At 40.5% G+C, this 21,122-nt stretch overlaps 1 protein-coding gene across 1 annotated transcript in view; it reads right to left on the bottom strand.

Annotated features, from left to right (window-relative positions):
* Positions 1-10,078: 10,078 nt before the first annotated feature.
* The window catches only part of ENPP3 (ectonucleotide pyrophosphatase/phosphodiesterase 3), a 169,687-nt gene continuing 158,643 nt past the window's right edge, over positions 10,079-21,122 (bottom strand). Inside the window, exons 24-25 of the mRNA XM_089676174.1 lie at positions 20,338-20,494; positions 10,079-12,201 (exon numbers count right to left, since the gene is read on the bottom strand). Of these exons, the coding sequence (XP_089532300.1) occupies positions 12,028-12,201; positions 20,338-20,494 (331 nt within the window). The 3' untranslated portion in view covers positions 10,079-12,027. The remainder of the gene's footprint in view (positions 12,202-20,337; positions 20,495-21,122) is intronic.

Below are 21,122 nucleotides of genomic sequence, written 5' to 3'. Positions count from 1 at the left end.
AAGTTCATTTAAATCTTCGATATGCTTCCAAAAGTGAACATGTTCTGGGAGCTATCATAAAACACTTGAGATTTTACTAATTCAGAAGTGATATCCTATACTTTATTGAAATACTTTTTAGATGGACCGTTCAAACACACTGAGATTTTAAAAAAATTGTATTGATTGAACAAACAGTACTGTATTTAAAAGAAATCCTCCTCTGAATTCCGCTTGTAAGCAAACTTCCAGCATTCACTAGTTCTTTCTGCTGACCTCCCTGTCCTTACTTTATCTTATAGTGATATGGAGGTTGGCAGGAGGAACCAGTGAAAACTACTGGGGAATCAAGTTGATCGAAACTTTGAGAAGTGTCAATTTTCCAGCAGACTTTGGAAGATTTCTGTTGAAAGGAGCTGCATTATGGGGGTGTAAAAAAGGTGGGTATTCTGTGTCTTCTTATTTCAGTTAGATTAGCATTTCTTTTTAAGTAGCAGGTTAAATATTAAAATTAGCCGGGACACCTAAACTAACAATATAAACGCTATACCATTTTTAAATATAAACTAAGATTTTGCCAAAATTAACCAAAATAGTGGCCATTTATACCACCACCAACTGGCCATCCAGACTTCTAGGGAGGCACAAGTGCACAACAAATACTTTCCTGTGCTCTAAAAGTCCCTGGGGGTCAAGTCATATCAATTGCTGACCCATTATAGTATTTGCTGCAATATGACTTATAACTGAATAGAATTCTGTTTAAATTTAAATCACATTACTACATTTCAATCAACCCATGCATAAAGTACATTTAGCAACTGCAAGCAAAAATATATCTCCTTATATTTTTATTTACCTTGATTTGGATATGATTTCCTTTGTTGCAGAACTATTTAAATACGTCTAATGATGCTGAAAGCAAGATCTACAAAAAAACAGGAAAATGCCAACATTCTATCCCTGGCAAAGAAAACCAATTTTGCTCATGGTTAGCACATAATAACATTTATGACTTTCCCATCACTCAAGGGCTAAAAATAAGAAATGTCTTCTAGCTTGAAACTCTGTGGAGATAAAATAATAACATGCTTTGGAGGGTGCAAGTTCTACATTCAAGGACTTTTTAGGTAAGAACGTTTCCTCTTGGGCATATCTAACAGTTCAACAATACACAAATAAAGAAATGTTTTTTAATTTTCATGTTGGTTGGTTACACTTTTAATTTAGTGTGTATTTATGTATTCATGATATGATATAATAATCTGATTAATGAGTTGCCAGACAGAGGACATATAAATACAGATACAGTGCCTTGAAAAAGTATTCATAACTCTTGAAATTTTCCACATTTTGTCATGTTACAACCAAAAATGTATATGTATTTTACTGGAATTTTATGTGATAGACCAACACAAAGTGACACATTATTGTGAAGTGGCAGGAAAATGATAAATGGTTTTCAAATTTTTTTTACAAATTAATATCTGAAAAGTGTGGCATGCATTTATATTCAGCACCCCTGAGTCAATACATGGTAGAACCACCTTTCGCTGCAATTACAGCTGCAAGCTATTTGGGTATGTCTCGTTCGCTCTTTTTGTCCATTCTTCTTTGCAAAACAGCTCAAGCTTTGTCAGATTATATGGAGGGCGTCTGTGAACAGCAATTTTCAAGTCTTGCCACAGATTCTCAATTGGATTTAGGTCTGGACCTCAATTGGGCCTTTCTAACACATGAATATGCTTTGACCATTCCATTGTAGCTCTGGTTGTATGTTTAGGGTCGTTGTCTTGCTGGAAGGTGAAACTCCGCCCCAGTCTCAAGTCTTTTGCAGACTCAAACATGTTTTCTTCTAAGATTGCCCTGCATTTGGCTCCATCCATCTTCCCATCTACTCTGACCAGCTTCCCTGTCGCTGCTGAAGAAAAGCAACCCCATAACATGATGCTGCCACCACCATCTTTCATGGTGGGGGTTGTGTGTTCAGGACAATGTGCAGTGTTAGTTTTCTGCCACATAAAGCATTTTGCTTTAAGGCCAAAAGTTCAATTCTGGTCTCAGCTCAGCAGAGCACCTTCTTCCACATGTTTGCTGTGTCCCCCACATGGCTTCTCACAAACTGCAAATGAGACTTCTTATGGCTTTCTTTCAACAATGGCTTTCTTCTTTTTCCATAAAGACCAGATTGTGGAGTGCACGAATAATAGTTGTCCCGTGGACATATTCTCCCACCTGAGCTGTGGGTCTCTGCAGCTTCTCCAGAGTTACCATGGGCCTCTTGGCTGCTTCTATGATTAATGATCTCTTTGCCCGGCCTGTCAATTTAGGTGGATGGCCATATCTTGGTAGGCTTGCAGTTGTTCCATATTCTTTCCATTTTTGGATTATAGATTGAACAAGTGCTTTGAGATGTTCAAAGCTTGGGATATTTTTTTATAACCAAACCCTGCTTTAAACTTCTCCACAACTTTATCCCTGACCTGTCTGGTGTATTCCTTGGCCTTCATGATGCTGTTTGTTCACTAATGTTCTCTAACAAACCTCTAAGGGCTTCACAGAACAGCTGTATTTATACTGAGATTAAATTATACACAGGTGGACTCTATTTACTAATTAGGTGACTTCTGAAGGCAGTTGGTTCCACTAGATTTTAGTTAGGGGTATCAGAATAAAGGGGGCAAAATACAAATGCACGCCACACTTTTCAGATATGTATTTGTAACAAAATTTGAAAACTATTTATCATTTTCCTTCCACTTCACAATTATATACCACTTTGTGTTGGTCTATCGCATAAAATCCCAGTAAAATACATTTATGTTTTTGGTTGTAACATGACAAAATATGGAAAATGGCAAGAGGTATGAATACTTTTTCAAGGTACTGTAAATCTGAGTCTGATAGAAAATAAAAACATATGTAATCAGGATGCTATTGAATTTAACCCTAGGCACAACTTTTTTTCATTTTGAATAGAGTGGGGAAGGGTTAGTAGCCATTGTCACCAAGAAAGAAATGATTGAAAATCCAAAATTTTAGAGTTGTTCTAAGAACAAGAGACAAAGAGAAATTGTCCACTGGGGACACCTGATTCAGGGGAACTAAGTGGTGATTTCTTCTAAATTCCTATTGTATGAAGGGGATTTTCTCCAAACAGAAATGAAGAGTAATTACTTGAATGGTGCACAATGACAGAAAAAAACTACCTGGCAAGGGCTTTAAGCTTTTACTACTCTATATAAAAGCAAAAAAAAAAGGTTTTGGTTATAAACACACTTTAAAATTGTGTGTATCAAGTGTGTGGGAGAATTAATTGTGGATAGAGTGGAAACCTGAACTTAGAAACAGTAAACTTGAACTTAGAGACAAATCACACTCAAGCCCACGGGGGATGAGTTTTGCTGTTAATGTCTGTCCATTTCTAGGGTTAATAAGCAAACTGCTGTAAAAAAAAGTAATGGTAAACTGGGCATAGCCATGGGGGATATGTTCCAGCGCATAGAAAAAAAAATTCTGTACAGTGGAGAGAAGGATTTTTTTTTTTTGGCTTCGAGATCATTAATAAAAATATACAAATCCTTTAAACAACATGCTTGGAGGATGCTTTATAGCTGTACACAGTGTTACAGAACTGTGATTTTTACAGATAATCTCAGTGACAGTATAAACTGATGATGCTGTTTGGCTGTGTAATTAATTATTTTCTTTAACAATTAGCTTGGCTTACATACAGCTTGACTTACATACCACCCATCTGATTCATTTCAGTTTGAAATACACGCTTTTTTTAGGTAGATTTTTTTTTTTATATTGCCTTTATTTTAAAGTTTTAACAATTTACAGATGTGGGTTCAAAAATACATAACATAATGTCATACAATAAAAAAAGACCATGTCAGGAAAGTGACATCTTAGCCTAAGCCAGCGGTTCTCAACCTGGGGGTCGCGACCCCTTTGGGGGTCGAACGACCATTTCACAGGGGTCGCCTAAGACCATCGGAAAACACATATATCCGATGGTCTTAGGAACCGAGACACCGCTCCTCTGTCTCAGGCGATGTGTGGGCGGGATGATATGCTGCCCCTGTCACCTGGCCACACCTCCGGGATCACTCAACAGCTTTGCCTCCTCGCCGCTGATTGGCCACCGGAACTGTAGCTCAGGAGAGGCACACAGGCGGCCAATCACCGGCGAGGAGGTGGAGCTTGGAGAGGAGGAGCCGAGCGGCAGCGCACGTAGATCAAAGAAGTTCGAGGAAGCTGCCGGAGCAAGTGAAGAGGAGAGCGGCCAGAGAAGGAAGACAGCTGACAGGTAAGTGCAAATTTTGCTGCTGCAGCCAGGTATGCAGGATGTAGATGGGAGAGGGAGAGAGAGAGCCCAGGCTGGAGCAGGGGTCAGCAAGGTAAGTATCATTGGTGTCAGTGGGAGGAATAGTGCCCCATCATTTGTGTCACTAATACCAACGATGAGGCACTATTTCTCCCACACATACACCAACAATGGGGCACTATTCCTCCCCCCACTGACACCAATGATGGGGCACTATTCCTCCCCCCACTGACACCAACGATGGGGCACTATTCCTCCCTCCACTGACACCAACGATGGGGCACTATTCCCCCCTCCACCACACTGACATCAATAATGGGGCACTATTCCTCCCACTGACACCAATGATGGGGCACTATTCCCCCCTCCACCACACTGACATCAATGATGGGGCACTATTCCTCCCACTGACACCAATGATGGGGCACTATTCCTCCCACTGACACCAATGATGGGGCACTATTCCTCCCACTGACACCAATGATGGGGCACTATTCCTCCCACTGACACCAATGATGGGGCACTATTCCTCCCACTGACACCAATGATGGGGCACTATTCCCCCCACTGACACCAATGATGGGGCACTATTCCCCCCACTGACACCAATGATGGGGCACTATTCTCCCCACTGACACCAATGATGGGGCACTATTCCCCCCACTGACACCAATGATGGGGCACTATTCCCCCCACTGACACCAATGATGGGGCACTATTCCCCCCACTGACACCAATGATGGGGCACTATTCCCCCCACTGACACCAATGATGGAGCACTATTCCTCCCACTGACACCAACAATGGGGCACTACTCCTTCCACTGACACCAATGATGTGGCACTAGTCCTCCCACTGCAAAATTACAGTTATGAAGTAGCAACGAAAATAATTTTATGGTTGGGGGTCACCACAACATGAGGAACTGTATTAAGGGGTCGCAGCGTTAGAAAGGTTGAGAACCACTGGCCTAAGCAATGCCGAGAAAACCTAAATGCCAATGAACAGTAGAATACTGAAACTTAAGGTGAAAACGTAAAATAAAAAGTTTTACATTGAGCACTGGTCACAGTAACGGGTTGAAGAAAGAGATAAATTCTAACGGTAGTCTCATCCTAGATATGGTAGGAAATCAACATATATCAAGTAGTAAGCAGAAAAAACAGTATGAAAGGTGCATCCAAAAGCTGGGGGAAGGGTAAATGAGAAGAAAAATAGGCTGGAGCTCCCCAAAACAACAGAAAGAAAAGAAAAGGGGGGCATCCCTCTTCCGGGTGAGCGGCTAGGAGGTATGGGAGCAGAATCACTGGGTTGTAGCCAGCTCCCTAAGGTAGGCATCTGTATAAATGAAATAGTGCCAGGGTCTCCAAGTTTCAATAAACACTTCCTCCATATTGTGCAGTGTAGCCGTAAGGTCTTTCATGTCCCTAAGTTAATTGACTTTAGTAAACCATAGAGCTTTCATTGGCGGGTTAACCTCTCTCCAGTTGAGAGGAATACATGCTTTAGCAACATTCAAGAGTTGTATGGTGAGGGAGTGCTTGTATTTTTTAATAGCTCTCTCTGTCAACAGGCAGGTCGCAGGGTCATTGCTTAGGTCAACATCAGTGAGTTGCTTAATGACACAGAGCACTGCTTGCCAGAAGGGCTGAATTAAGGGGCATTGCCAGAAGATGTGGACCATGGATCCCTCACTCACCCCACAGCGCCAACAGAAGCAAGATATTTGAGGAAAAATGCGATTGAGTATGGTGGGGACCTTATACCACCTGGTGAGTATTTTGTAGCTGGTTTCCCGAACCCTAGAGGCAATAGAGGATTTATGGGAGAAATGGAGAATTTTCTCCCTTTGCTGCGTCGTGAGTTGTAGATCCAGATCAGACTCCCATTTGTTTTTAGGTAGATTTAACAGTGGCACATGCTATTTCATCAAATGGTAAATAATCTTTTTTAGGCAGAATGAAATTGGCCAGTAGTTCGCTGTGGCTGTCCTTGTTCTAATTGATGTAAAACTGTCTGCCAAGGCCCAATTTCTCTGTGTTGTGCTCTCATTAACAACTAGGAGACTACAGAGTGAAAAAAATAAATTGGCCAGCAGATGGATATTTTGAACTGGTCGAATGTATTAGAAAAAAAGACTACAGGCTTGTGTTTTACTGCAAGAATTAAAACACTACAGATGTCGAAACAGGGTAAAATTGTCCAGCTGTTGAAACAAAGAGTACAGACTGCAGCTTTATTACAAGAATTAAAATACTGCAGCATAGAATTGGCCAGCAGAATTACAGTTTATCAGGGATAATAGGCCTAACTGGTGTATGGCCAACTTTTATTTTATCTATGGGGATAAGGGGTGCACTGAATGTGAGTGATATATTGTGGGGTGGTGTAGGGGCACACTATTCTTGCACTTTTCATGTTGTTTCCTTTCAAATGAACATCTTAAAGAATCGATTGTCAGTAACAAATGAATGCTGCAATTTAAGTTCCCCAAACTTAAAAAGTCCCTATGAACATAAAATAAAAAAGCACAAAAGAATTTAAAGTCCCAAATGACCACCCTGAAATAAAGTCTGATTTACAAAGCCACACTTTCAGCAGATGAAAAAGTAAAGTTTATCCTAAACAAAGGCCCATAAAGATAAAATAAACTACAAAATTCCCCCCAAAATCAATGAAAACCTCACAATACTACTCCCTGAAATACACTGTAAAACCCCAATTTTTTTGCAGGTAATCTTTGGAGCAAATAAATATAAAATATATATACACATTTGCTATGGATGAGACTATTAAATGAAATACCTAAAGTAATAATTAAAAAATAACAGCAAATAAGTTAATTGGCCAAAACGTTAGCAATCAAAATGAAAGTATTGATTTCTAACTGACCCTAATTTCTCTCTATGCAGTTTTTCAGCTTTCCCTATAACAGTGTCCAATTTGCTGTCATGATGGTTGCTCAGTGCTCCCCTTTTGTAGTGCGGGGTCAGGCTAATCTAAAATCCTTTAATTGGCCTTTCTGAGCCTTCTGGCCATAGTTCAAAGGCCTATACAGTGCATTATGGTTTTAAAAAATTCTCCCAGGTGAATACGCACAAATATTTACAGGGATCATGAATCAAAAACCCACAGGATTCACCTCAAACCTATAATAGCAGCAAATCAGTACCGTATCCCTAACAGTCGAGACAGATTACAACTGCTGTTGGTTTTTTTCTCTTATCTGTTGCTGTATTAAAGTTTCCCCTTACATGTCAACAGTTGCACCAGTGAGATCAAGGTGAACCTCAAAAAGCAACACAGAATAAACCTTTGTTGTTACATATTTTATATTGTGTCATTATTGTAGATTTTCTCTCCCTTCTTTTCTAGTAAAACTGTTAATAACGGGACAAGTAAGTGAAGGGAAATCTCTGTAACTGAGCCCTGGATGGTAGCAAAACCTGCCAGAGATTCTAATCCTTGCCCATTCTATCTAAGAGTGAAAAAAGGTGGTAGTATTTTATCAGTGGGTACACTCTTGAGATGAACTTTGTACCAGTACTTATTGTAGAGGGAGCTGAGAGTTTTCACTCAACATAACCCAAATTCAAAGAGGGGGAAAAACATTCCAACGTTAGCGTTGAACAGGCAAGCAACTATCTCTGTCCTTCCTTTAATTCCTCAGCTCCAAAAACCCAACATATTCAATGGATGAATGTTACCCACAATCACATAACAGAACTACCTCAGAGACCCTTTTGGTAGTATTTTATCAGTGGGGGCACTCTTGAGATGAACTCTGTACCAGTGCTTACTGTGGAGGGAGCTGAGATTTTTCACTCAACATAACCCAATGTCAAAGAGAAAAACAACATTCCAAAGTTAGCTGTGGACAGGCAAGCAATTTACTCCATTCTTTCTTTACCTCCTCAGCTCCAAAAACCCAACGTATTCAATGGATGAATGTCACCCACGAATATACAACAGACCTAACTCAACTAACTGTTTTTGAAAGTGATTTCTAAGCAAAATAAAGCATTAACACATGGACGGATAGGCGAGTTTGCTTTGAATATTAAAAGTAAACTAAATAGCATTTTTGGTTTCTGGTGGGGGGGAATAGTGCCCCACTGTTGATGTCAGTGGACAGAATAGTGTTTAGTACCAGTGGGTTGAATAGTAAAATTAAGAAAAGTTGCAGTTTGGAGGAAACTGATATACTGTAAAACATAACTTGTCCTTATTTCATTTCCATGTCTTTAATGACTGTTATTCTCAAGAGATTTGGAGTGTTTTCCTGAGCACTGTAGTGAGAGTTGGTCACTATTGTTGTGTTACACTATTTGATTTATTATTATTTCTCTGTGACCATCACTTGTTTATCATTTCTCTGTGTCTTTAAGCTGTCTTCTTCTGTCTAAGCTGAGCTCTTTCTCTTAACATACTTGTGTATACCCCCCCTTACAGTCATTCCACTGTATCCTGTCTTCCTGAATGCATCTTTCCATGAGGCTTACAACGTTAACGGTTTTCTATCTATGATTATCCTCCATTAAACGGAACATTCAAATGGGTTTCCTCATCTGGCTTCCTCAACATGTGAGTTTATTCATTGAGTTAAGCTGTCTGAACTGATGCAAGAGATAGATTCAACACCATGTCGTATAGCTGTAAACATCGCTGGAGATAAAGTTTATGATCTTGTAGTTGAGTTAGAAAAACTATTTTTGCTACTTATTGTCCTACTGAAGGCTAGCGGGAGCAGAGGTTATTCATGAAGACATACAGTGCTATATTCTTCTCAACAATTATTTTCTGGCTTCCTCCACTTATACTGCTGCATACAGTGCTCCCACTGTGCTGTTGCTCTCTGTGAGTTTCTGCCGTCTACACCTCTACAGCTGCCTATTGAATATTACGCCACCATTTATCATTCATCAATTGTATAAATCAGCAGTCATCAATGTGGTGAGTCCAGCATGGAAAAGCGAAACTTTGCTACTCTACAAAGATGTGATCTCCACATAGAAACACAGCATGGATAACTATGTATGTCCTGGGGAAAAGATCAGCTGCACGGAGCCTACAAGCAATATGATTAGATCTTGCCCCCCTACCAGAATTTTATAAGGAACAGCTTTCATAGTATATATCCTTTTTAAGTGCAGAGTGATAATGTTCACATACAAGTATTGCCCTAGAGTCCAGCTCTGGTTGAAAATTCTTTACAAGTTAAAGTGTGTGTTTTACTTTAAAATCTAGCCAGCATTTATCATTTATTTCAGTAAGAAAACTCTCACAATAACTCGGTTACAAAAAGGAAACCTGTATTGAGACAAATCAAAACGTAGACAGTCATTTTTGTTCAGTTCATAGTCTGTATCAGATGTGAAGATGCAAACAGACTGTCCACCAGGGAGTTTGGGGAAGCAGAGAATTAGGTAAGGTGCAAAAACTCTCCCCTAGAATAAACAAGCAATTATTCCTTACAGTCGCAGCCCCACTGCAAGGAATAATTTTCAAGTTTCTCGTGGTTGGGCTTTAAAGCATATACTTTTCAAATTCATGCCATCATTGCTTAGCAATGGGCAGCAAACAATAAGCAATAAGACAATAAGTTGCCTTTTAATTAAATTCTCAAAACCTTTCCAGAAAGCTACATAGAGGATGCACTACAGAGCTGTGGACACTGATCCAAGCCTGGACACAGCAAATACTTCAGTAAGGCAACTCATATAAGATTTTGTATTATGTTGTAATATTAAGTCAGACACAGACAGATTTGGCATTTGGTATTCACGTTTCTTTTATTATCATTATGCTACATTTTTTACATTTTTCTTTTTCAATAATTTTTATTGAAACATTTTTCAAAAACAGTATAGTACAAGTACAATCGGGTAAATGTTAAATAGCAGTATCATATCATAAGTCAGCAAGGAAGGACCCTCCTCCTCCTTCTTCGTCACGCTGCAGTCAAGCTCCATGATGGTGGTAAGCCATAGTCAGCTGCACCCTGAGGAGTGGGATATTTCTTGCTCATAGTACGGAAAGGTCCTATCTGTGCATATATAGGCATAATGGGGGTCGACACAGTATTTGATGATTGTACGATGTATGCAATCCAGCTAAAAAGCTTAGAACAATATGAACAGTTACCGTAGAACCGTATAAGGTCGCCAGTACCCAACAACTCCTGTGTTAGGCTAGGGAACCCTTCATATTTGTACCAATACATTAAAAAGAGAGGTTGGTATGTAAATCAGGTAAGAGAGGTGAAAGAGGAGTGAAGTGGAGTAGAGAGAAAGAAAGAAAAAAGTGAAGAATGAGACCGGTCACCACATTCCTGTCTACCTACCCTCAGGTCACCCCGCCCCCTAGGGAGATTGGAGGTATTTAAACCAGGGGTTCCATATTTTTTCAAATCAAAGCTGTTTGTCCAGGAGGACACTAGCCAATTTCGCATTAATCATAATCCAGCAAATATTTTGTATGATTAGCACAAGATTGATCACAGGAGATTTCCATGCTTGTGCTACAGTAATCTTGACTGCCGAAAAAATATAGAAGGCAAAGATTCTGTGAAGTTTTGGAAGTTTGCTTGACAGGTCGGAAAATAGTACCGTCTTGGCATTTTTGGGAACATTCAGTGCAGTCACTGAGTAAAGCAAGTTTAATATTCTGGTCCAAAACCACTGGACCTCTAGGCAGGTCCACCAGAAGTGGTACATGGTACACTTTTGCCCACACCCCCTGACATTTTTTACATTTAAAAGTAGTCTTTTGCTTCTACTGAGCACTTCCTTTAACTTATATTTTACACAATTTTGTTCAAAGAAGGGAAGTGTTTCTATACTAAACAAAATACAGAAGAAGCTGAAAATAAAGTACAAGTAACATCACAGTTCATTTACTAGGTTTACGGTGTTGTTTGAAAATATATAATAAATATCCACAATCTTTACTTTCACTTCAGTTAAAACATTTTCTATTTTGCTATTTGTATTTTTTCTCCCAGAACATTTTTTTTAGTTTAGGAACAGAAAAGAGTTTAATCTCCAAGTCCTAACCCAATTTTTGACCCAAAAATGCTCTATATATAATTTTTTACTTCCATATCACTAGCTCATCGGAGCATTTTCTACAGGTACACATGGTAAATGTGAAAGGGGATCCATTAGGGATTGCTCACAGTCAAGATCTTGCTGTGAAGGCTACACTGAGTGTGAGGAAGATCTCACTGGAATCCCAGTACTGGGTGGGATACCAACCAAAGTAAACTTTGTCCTACCTCACCTACAACTAGCAAAACTAGTTTAGAATTCTGTCTTATGGGAAACAAATTAATGCTACTATTTAATTATTATTTTCTATTTTGTATCTAGAGTGTTGTGGTTCATATACAGTGTTTGCATATACAGTTAGTGTCAGAGTCTCCAAAGTTCAGAAGGGTGTAAGACTTTAGCTGACTTATTGAAACTAAGAAGAAAATTAAATCTAATCAGATTTCTGATGATTTGGCCATTGCAAATTTGAGAAAGTAAGGAAGAATCTGATTAATTGGTATAAAGGGTTGTTCCAATTTCCTTTCTGTATAACATTAGTCATACTGTTTTAACTGTATAATGTGTAATTATTCTGCCCAAAAAGCCGTATAACAAATTGTGTATATGTATTTTTGAAGTGATACATTTGAATGTATACATTGATTCATCCATATTATGGTGCATTCAGTTTACAACAGTCTCAAATGTTGGCAAGAATGTCTTGAGTTGTAAGACATCTGTAATAGGCTGCTTTCTCTCTTGATAAAAGTCCAATCCTGTGAGCAATTCAACATCACGGACACGAGCTGTATGTGCTTTTAGTCTTTCTTCAACCCATAATTCTTCGGCCTTATTGTCCTGAAAATGAAAGGATTAAATGTCTATGAAGGTTGTTAATTATCCAGGATATAGTATATCTGTTAGTAATTAGTCACATTTAACTGGGCTGGATCTGTAATGTTGAAGACTTTTAGTAGCTCATCCAAGTCAAATATGGCCATGTGAGCTTGCATAGCTATCATTAAAAGTACATCCTAGATTCAGGCTAAGATTGGTGAAATAAGTAGGAGGGCAATGATGTGGTAAGACTGCGGACACATTTGCCTCTGTACAAGTCAGATTCTATGGTCCATAGTTATAGGGCAAGCCTATTATTAACATCTATTGACACCTTAAACGTTACTTTAAGTTTACAGGAAAAAGTAGCTGAAATGTACTTTTACTCATCTCTTATCAGATAGTTTAACTTCCAGAGTTCAGATTGATGTTTGGAGAACTAAAAAATTGCATGCTTTGTTAAGGTCTGCAATAAAAGAATAACTTATAGCTAAGAATTAATTAACTAAATTTAATTGAGCAACTTGTTTAAAATCAAGTTATCGGTGAAAAAGTTAACTTCTACCATGCTACAAATCAAGAAAAGCATTTCCTGCAGCATATTTAAGAATCAGTTTAAAAAATATGAATCCATTAGGGTGTATGACAGTCTGCTTGTGAACAACATTCCCCTTACAACCCCTTTTAAGAGGTTATCATTCAAAAATGAAAAATATTGTATGTATTACATTTAAAGCGGATCTCCAGGTTTCAATTATTGTTAAATAGTTTAGACCAAGCTGGCCCAGAGGAATTATTTTCTCCACTAACAATTGCAGCAGCTGAGAGTGCTGTATAAACGATATGTGGTCTCAGCTACATAGAGTATATAGTGCTGTGTTCTGGCAGTGGGACAAGACCTGAATGAATACAAAGCTTCCTCTGATTGGCTGAGGCAGAGTTTGTGACATCATCAGCCCGACTTTCTGCCTCAGCCAATCAAAGGAAGCTTTGTATTTACTCACAGAATACAAAGCTCCTGGTAAAAGGCTGAGCAGCGCTCAGCCTGACTTCATTTTGCTCGGGGAGCGGGGAAGCTCTCATCCTGCTGCCAGTATACAGCGATGTACTGTATACTGTATGTAGCTGGGGCCACATATAGGTTATATGCGCTCCCAGCCTCTGCAACTGTTGAGTCAGCTAAATTGATAATTTATGTATTTATTTTATTATGACAGGTATTTATATAGCACCATCAATTTACGCAACACTTTACATATATTGTATATTCACATTTTATTTATTTATTTCAGGTACTTATATAGCGCTGCCAATTTACGCATTTTTACACATATATATTGTACAGTCACATCAGTCCCTAACCCTCAAGGGGTGTACAATCTAAGGTCCCTAACTCACATTCATACATACACATATTAGGGCCAATTTAGATAGGATCCAATTAACCTACCAGCATGTCTTTGGAGTGTGGGAGGACACTGGAGCACCAGGAGGAAACCCATGCAAGCACAGGGAGAACATGCAAACTCCATGCAGGAGACGCCATGGTTGGGAATTGAACCCATAACCCATTTACTGCAAGGCAGACGTGCTAACCACTAAGCCACTGTGCCGCCCATATTAATTTTCTACCCTCAAAGAGCTTACAATCGAAGGTCCCTAACTCACATTCACACATACACAAACTAGAGCCAATTAGACAGGAACCAATTAACCACTTCCCGACAGACCTATAGGAGAACTATTGCTACAGGGCAGCAGACCTGCGCTAAATCATGTATATATAAGTGATCTTGCATTTCTGGGTAGGGGGCGTGCATACGTGCATACGTTGGCCGTCCTGCCCACGCCGCTATTGGCAGGTACAGATGCCAATCAACGGGTCCCAGCTGGAGATTCCCCACCGGCACTCGGAGAACGCCGAACATCACTGACATGGGAGAGACCTGTGTGTAAACAACACAGGTCTCTTTCCTTCCAGCAGTAACATGCTGCTGTGTATTTCTCTGCACAGCAGGGAAATACACAGCAGTATGTTTCCCTAGTAAAACACACACAGCACACGGTAACCGTTTGACCCAGTTAACCTTAGATGTTAACCCCCTCCTGCTCAGTGTCATTAGAACAGTGTCAGTGCTTTTTATTAGCACTGATCACTGTATTAGTGTCATTGAGGTGTCATTGACAGTTAGTCAGTTCCCCCCAGTGTCAGAATGCCTGCCACAGTCCCGCTATAAGTCACTGATTGCCGCCATTACTAGTAAAAAAAAAAAACAGTTAATTTACATGTATTGGGATTTTTTTTTAGCAGAATACAATTTAGCCTAAACTTATGAAGTTTGATTTTTTAAAATTTTTTACTGGACATGTTTTATAGCAAAAAGTCAAAAATATTGTTTTTTTTTCAAAATTTTTTTGTTTATAGCGCAAAAAAATATAAAATACAAATACCACTGAAAGAAAGCACTATTTGTGGGAAAAAAGGACATAAATTTAATTTATGTACAATGTTGCATGACGGCGCAATTGTCAATTAAAGTAGTGCAGCGCCGTATCGCAAAAAATGACTTGGCCAGGAAGGAGGGTAAATCCTCTGGAGGGCAAGTGGTTAACCTACCAGCATGTCTTTGGAGTGTGGAAGGAAACCCACACAGGCACAGGAAGAACATTCAAACTCCAGGCAGGTAGTGCCATGGTTGGGATTTGAACTGACGAACCTAGTACTGCCAGGTAAAGGTGCTAACCACTTAGGCACTGTGCTAAGTTTGGTCCAAGTACACTATTTAAAGTTAAATAAATCCTGGAGATCAGCTTTCAAAATTTTATATTGACAATATATTGAGAAAAATAGGAACCGTGTTCCAAAATCAAAGAATTTTCATGGTATGTTGAAGGCCATTTAGGAAACCCTCAAAACATTGTGCCAAGCCACAATCTTACCAGGCAGTAAAGTAAAATACAGCCTATGTTGTTTATCTCTAAAGATTTGGCAAGGCTTTGACAAGATTGGGTTTCGGTGCATTCCTTAGAGATTTATAGACCATACTTTGTGATGGGGATTTTGTTTAGTGGTTTTTGTATATAAAAAAGATTTGAAACATTAGGACAAAAAAAAATTCCTGCTAGTTTGAGGTTTATTGTTTGTAAAAACACGAGCTTAATGTATACAGTATATCACTCCTTCTTTACATCTCTCAGCTAGTTTAAGGAATTAATTTGAATTTGGCCCAAGCTGTTCTCCATTTAGACAATTCTGCATCTGAATATGAATTATTTTATGGCCCCTTCTAGGCCAAAATGTGAACGTTGCAGTTATTATTAATAATAATTATGTTCCCCCCAGCCCCTGCCCCCCCACCCTCTCCATAATGACCAACAACTCCACCATCAGTCCCACCCCAGAAGCCAAAGTCCTAGGTGTCACTCTAGACTCAAACCTGTCCTTCCAACCCCATGTCCAATCGCTGGCAAACTCATGCAGGCTCCAACTCCGCAACATCTCCAAAATACGTTTGTTCCTAACCCCAGAAACTACTAAACAACTCGTTCACTCCCTTATTATCTCACGTCTGGACTACTGCAACTCCCTCCTCACCAGCCTACCCCATCGCAGACTATCCCCGCTTCAGTCTATCCTGAACTCAGCGGCCAGACTCATCCACCTTACCAACCGCTCCTCTTCTGCCACCCCCCTCTGTCATTCCCTCCACTGGCTCCCGATTGCCCAACGCATTAAATTCAAACTACTAACACAGACATACAAAGTCATTCATAACGCTGCCCCAAACTGCCTCACCGACCTGATACCCAAATACCACCCTACCTGTAATCTTCGCTCCTCACAAGACCTCCTACTTTCTAGCCCCCTGGTCTCCACCTCCCATACCGGACTGCAGGACTTCTCCAGGACTTCCCCCATCCTCTGGAACTCACTACCCCAATCCATCAGACTGTCACCTTCCCTCCTTACCTTTAGGCGCACCCTGAAAACCCATCTCTTCAGGGAAGCCTACCCGACCCTCACCTAACAACCGATCTCCTCCACTCCTCCTACCACTCCATCCCCCACAGCCACTTCCTCCTGTACCACTATCCCCTCCCTCTTAGATTGTAAGCTCGAAAGAGCAGGGCCCTTGAATCCCTCGTGTTTTGTTTTGTCACTGTATTCTCTCATGTTCTGTCCCCCACTAGAATGTACAGCGCTGAGCAAACCTTTTAGCGCTATGTAAATACTGTATAATAATAATAATAAGGGCTGGAATATTTTTCTGGATTTAATTAGGCATGGTTCTCAGTGGACAAACTGGGGCTCCTTGAAGACGTATTCCACTCATAGCTCACTTTTTCATTTGAGTTTGAGCCTACATGTGCTGGTCAATTTTAGGTGTCGTTCACACAGGGCTTATCAATGCCTCACATGATGGCCGTGTTTACATGCACTGAGATGCACAGGTCTTTTGTGCATCTCCATGCAGAGAGTCCCGCTGATGTCAGTTGGGACATAGCAGTGGCATACACACAGGCGCTGCTCCCAGGTTGATATCTGTGTGTGTACGGGTTAACACAATCTTCACATGGGGGAAGCATTGATGCACCCAGAGTGAATAAGACCTTGGAAGAGGCAATTCTCATTTGCTGCTCTGAGTTTCTTGGACTTAATTAGCATTTAAGAATAAGAACTCTTTATAACATAAGATTATAGGAATTGTGAGCCCCCAAAATATCGTTTTTCAGGTAATGGTTAATCTGGACATCAGGGTGTGACAAAAATACTAGGGACATAGACCATACTACTTTTACCTTAAATGAAATCTATGGTCACAGCATGCACTTTTATTTTATAACATCAGCATTGTAATAACAATACAAACAATAGTTATTTTTGACAATCCAATTAAAGCTTACTTGAAAAATCTCCTTTCATGTTGTGTTTCCTGCCTGTCTGCTGGGCATCTTTTTTCAGAACTTCCTTGATTCCCTGCATGATCTACAGCATAGGTGTCAAACACAAGGCCCCCGGGCCAAATCCGGCCCTCCAGGCCATTTCATGTGGCCCTTGCACTTCTCCTGTAGGTACCCCCTTGTCTCCACCCCCACCTTGTCTCAGCAGTCAGCGGCACAGAGGAGAATAGAACTCTTCTGCCAAATCCTGCACCTTTTAGTGCAGCAGCTGCACCCCCTCATCTCTGCCTCCCCTGGTCACTGCATTCAGCGGACTCTGGTAACTGACTCCACTCCTCCTCTAGGCCTCCTCCAGACCCTGCACTTTCTGCTTTCCAGCTCTGCCCCCAGAAGGGGTGCACGGTGATGTTATGGAGGGTATGGGATTCTTGACATTTGATGTGGGGTGGGGTGCTCTGGACATTTAGTCTTACAGATACAACTGGCCCTTTGAGGGCAACCATAATGCTGATACAGCCCACGATGAAATGGAGTTTGACACCCCTGCTCTACATCTTCCCCACTGCTGTTTATGTTCAATTTCTAAATACTACATATCCCATGGTACCTTGCTGCCTGAAATCAGGGATTTCTCTAATGACTCCTCCTTTCAGCACCTCTGTAGTTTAGAAGGCAGGCTCTGTGAAACATGCAACACAGCAGTGCCTACTCACAGGGCATAGTGGATATGTATCACAGAGTTTAAGGAAGTAATTATTTGGGGATCTTCAGTAAGTTTCTTAAGTAAGTTTACAAACTTCAAGATTGTTTAGATTAATAGGCGTAGTAGGAAGATTCCTACTAAAACAGGAAACAGCAGCACAAGGGACACATCGCACTGATAATAAGTAATGTCCCTTGGGCAGTTTTTTTTTACTAAATACAGGCTTTCATTGACTAATTTAGCTGTTTTTGCCCCAAATAGGTGACAATGTAATGTCTGTGATGGCAGACTAATGGCCTCAAACCAATAGCTCTTCAAAAAAAAAAACCTCTTCTGATCGGTATTGTTGTCCCAGGGATAATTAGTGCTGCTCACAGCTTCTAGTTCTTAAAAGGAGAAGTACAGCCAAAGCTCTGTTGGATGTACTGCTCCTGTGGATCACAGAAATGCAGTTTGTTCTGCAGTCCTGTGAGCCGTATTCAGCTGACAGTGGGTTAAAGTCCATTGTTGGCTGACATCACTCAGCCGGTCCAGGCTTGGGAAAGATCCCGACTTCAAAGTTGGGATCCAACCCAGAGTCTGGAGCAGCACCTAACTCAGCCTCTCAGCGAGCTTCCCTCCACAGCCCGGCGCTCCAGTAAGCACTGGGGGGCAGAGCAGACAGTCACCACTCTCTGCTCAGAGCAGTGGTGAGAACTCATCGATCAGCGGCCATGTGATTGCTGAGTTCTCACCCTTAGAGCCGGTGGGGGACAGATGCAGCATCCACCTAGGTAAGTATAAATGGGTGTAAAAAAGTCCACACTCCTCCTTTAATGAACTACAGGGGCACTGGTGAGCGCTCTCATAGCTTAACTGATCTTCCTGCTCTCAAGTAACTGCCCATATGAGATACAGTCAGACAGCTATCCTGAGAGTCTGCAGAAGCCTGGCATTGAACCTGCGATCAGATGCAATGCTCTAGAGGCTCCTTAGAAGAAAAAAAAAATAAATGCACATTTTTTTACTTGCAAAAAGATGTGCATTTTTTTTTTCAAAATGCGAACTTAGCCTTTAATGGAGAACTCTGCAGTGTTTCAAAATGTAATTGACTGTCCTGAGGGTGGCTGGATTGTATCTGCATGTAATGTCCGGAAGGATGGTTTCTGGAAGAGTTCAACTTACATGTACATGTATTTCTGTCATCTGTTTTGTTATTACATTATCTACTTCTGTGCAAACATGTCTAAAAGGCTTTCTAAGACTGTTTACGTATCAATAGTTCATTCATTTTTGTGGATTTCCTACTAAATCTGATTTCCTGCCACATTAGAATTCCCATCCCCATCATATCCATGTTTCCTTAATGCCCTCAGCAGTATACATTCCCCTATTAGCTACTTTACATATTTGGGATATTTCTGAAATTAGGAACCCATACATTCAAATTTGTGTTCCTGTGATATGCTGTATGTAATTGCAAAACATTTGATCCCTATTTATCTTTATGAGGTATTTATGTGAGTGTTTGGATATTTTCCTGTCCATTTTTCTTATGTCAAGATATAATATATAACAAAAAATACAATTAAATGTATTCTTTGCTTTTATATCAACTTATATCAGCTTATATCGGAACTATACTCACCTTGGATCCAGTGATGTGCCGTCCCGAATCTCCCTGCTTGGCTGCTGACATCTTTGAGCGACGTCTTCTGGATCTTGATCCCCGGCCGCAGTCATTGGCTGGGCGGGGGTGATATCACTCCCACGCATCCATAAAGAAGACTTGTCGTTTGCCCATGCTATCACATAGGGGGATTGTTAACCTGCATGTGATAGCTATAAAGTGACATCACTGCCCCACCTCTCCACCTTGTCCAATCAGAGAACACTTTAAATTCATTCAGTATATACAAAGCCTTCTCTGAATGGTGCTCATCCTGAGCAGCTGACCCCCCTGTGTTCACAATACAGCAGGCTAAACAGATATGGAAGCAAATGTAGATCACTGGACCAGGGGCGTCCCTAGGGTTCGTGTCACCTGGTACGGTAAAACGTGGTGTCACCCCTCCAGAGTTGGGCAGTCTCTGTCATGCACACACAGCCTGGCTCTTCCCTTTCTTCCCTGTGTCCCCGTCACACCCCCTGGACTGGTGTTGCAAGATCAGTTAACCCTGTATAGGTTGCAAGCAGGGGTGGACTGACAACTCATGGGGCCCCCAGGCAATAGAGGATCATGGGGCCCCTGTGTCCTTGCACACACACACTCAAAGCACACCCAAAAAAGCCTATAAAAAGGTACCAGGGGCATTTCATGGGGCCCCCTACTGACCAGTGCCCGAGTGCTTGAATGGTCAGTCCGCCCCTGGTTGCAAGTCGACGATCCCCACAAGATGGATTGGGGAGCATAATGGATTGGACTCCTGAAGACTGAAACAATTAACCCGCTGTGATTTTCAGATGACATAAAATAGTATATTTGCTTATTAAATAAGTGAACATAATAGAAGAATAATGTTTTTTGAGTGTGACTAGTAACAAATTATAGAAACAGAAAACAGAAAACTTACTGCACAGCTTTCACTGTTGTCTGGTCTGTGAGGAATGATGAAAGGTAAAACATCCAGATTACCGCTGCAGCTGATTGGAGTGTAAACGGTATTCTTGCAGCTGGTGAGTATGACGAAGTAATGAGTAGGGATGGGAATCTTTGTGCCTTCTACATATCTAAGGAAATATTGTATACAAGAATTCTGTTACCTTTGTGTAAAATTGTGTTACAAAAGCTCAAAGTTACAGTCTGATCATGAATACAAGCTACATAACATTCGATAGTAAGAATGTAACTCATGTTAAATTTACTAAATATTATTTGTAATAATTTGTACTGTATATGTTTACGTTATCTTGCATTTTGAAACTGCTGTCCAACAATGTGTGTAGTCCTTTTCAGCTTCGTTAGCTTATAGTGTTGGGATGAGCTTTATCGTTTTTATAAAACACAATTAACGGTATCTGCACACGTTTCATTTGCATGCGGTACGGGAATCACGCACCGAACATGACTTCTAGTGTGAACCAGCCCTAACACAAGGGAGCTGGAGATGCTGAATCAAGTGACTGGATTAAAAAGAGGTAAGTAAACAGATCATTTTATGCTATACCTATGCTTGATAGGTAGGAGGAGGAGGGAAGGTACATTCTTAACAGTGGCTAGCATTAGCATTTACTAACACTTTAAAATGACCTTTTGGGGGGGGGGAGTATATTTATTCAGTTAACCATTTTGTATTTTTCATTGTAATTTATTTTAATAAATTTGCAGAGATATGTTCATCATTTTACTTTGAAATTA

Source organism: Staurois parvus, unplaced genomic scaffold (assembly GCF_062004578.1).
Source record: "Staurois parvus isolate SC_StPar_1 unplaced genomic scaffold, SC_StPar_1.0 ptg000165l, whole genome shotgun sequence".
Classification (NCBI taxonomy): domain Eukaryota; kingdom Metazoa; phylum Chordata; class Amphibia; order Anura; family Ranidae; genus Staurois; species Staurois parvus.
The sequence above is the reverse complement of the archived record's forward strand: the minus strand, read 5'-3'. Positions and strand labels throughout refer to the sequence as shown.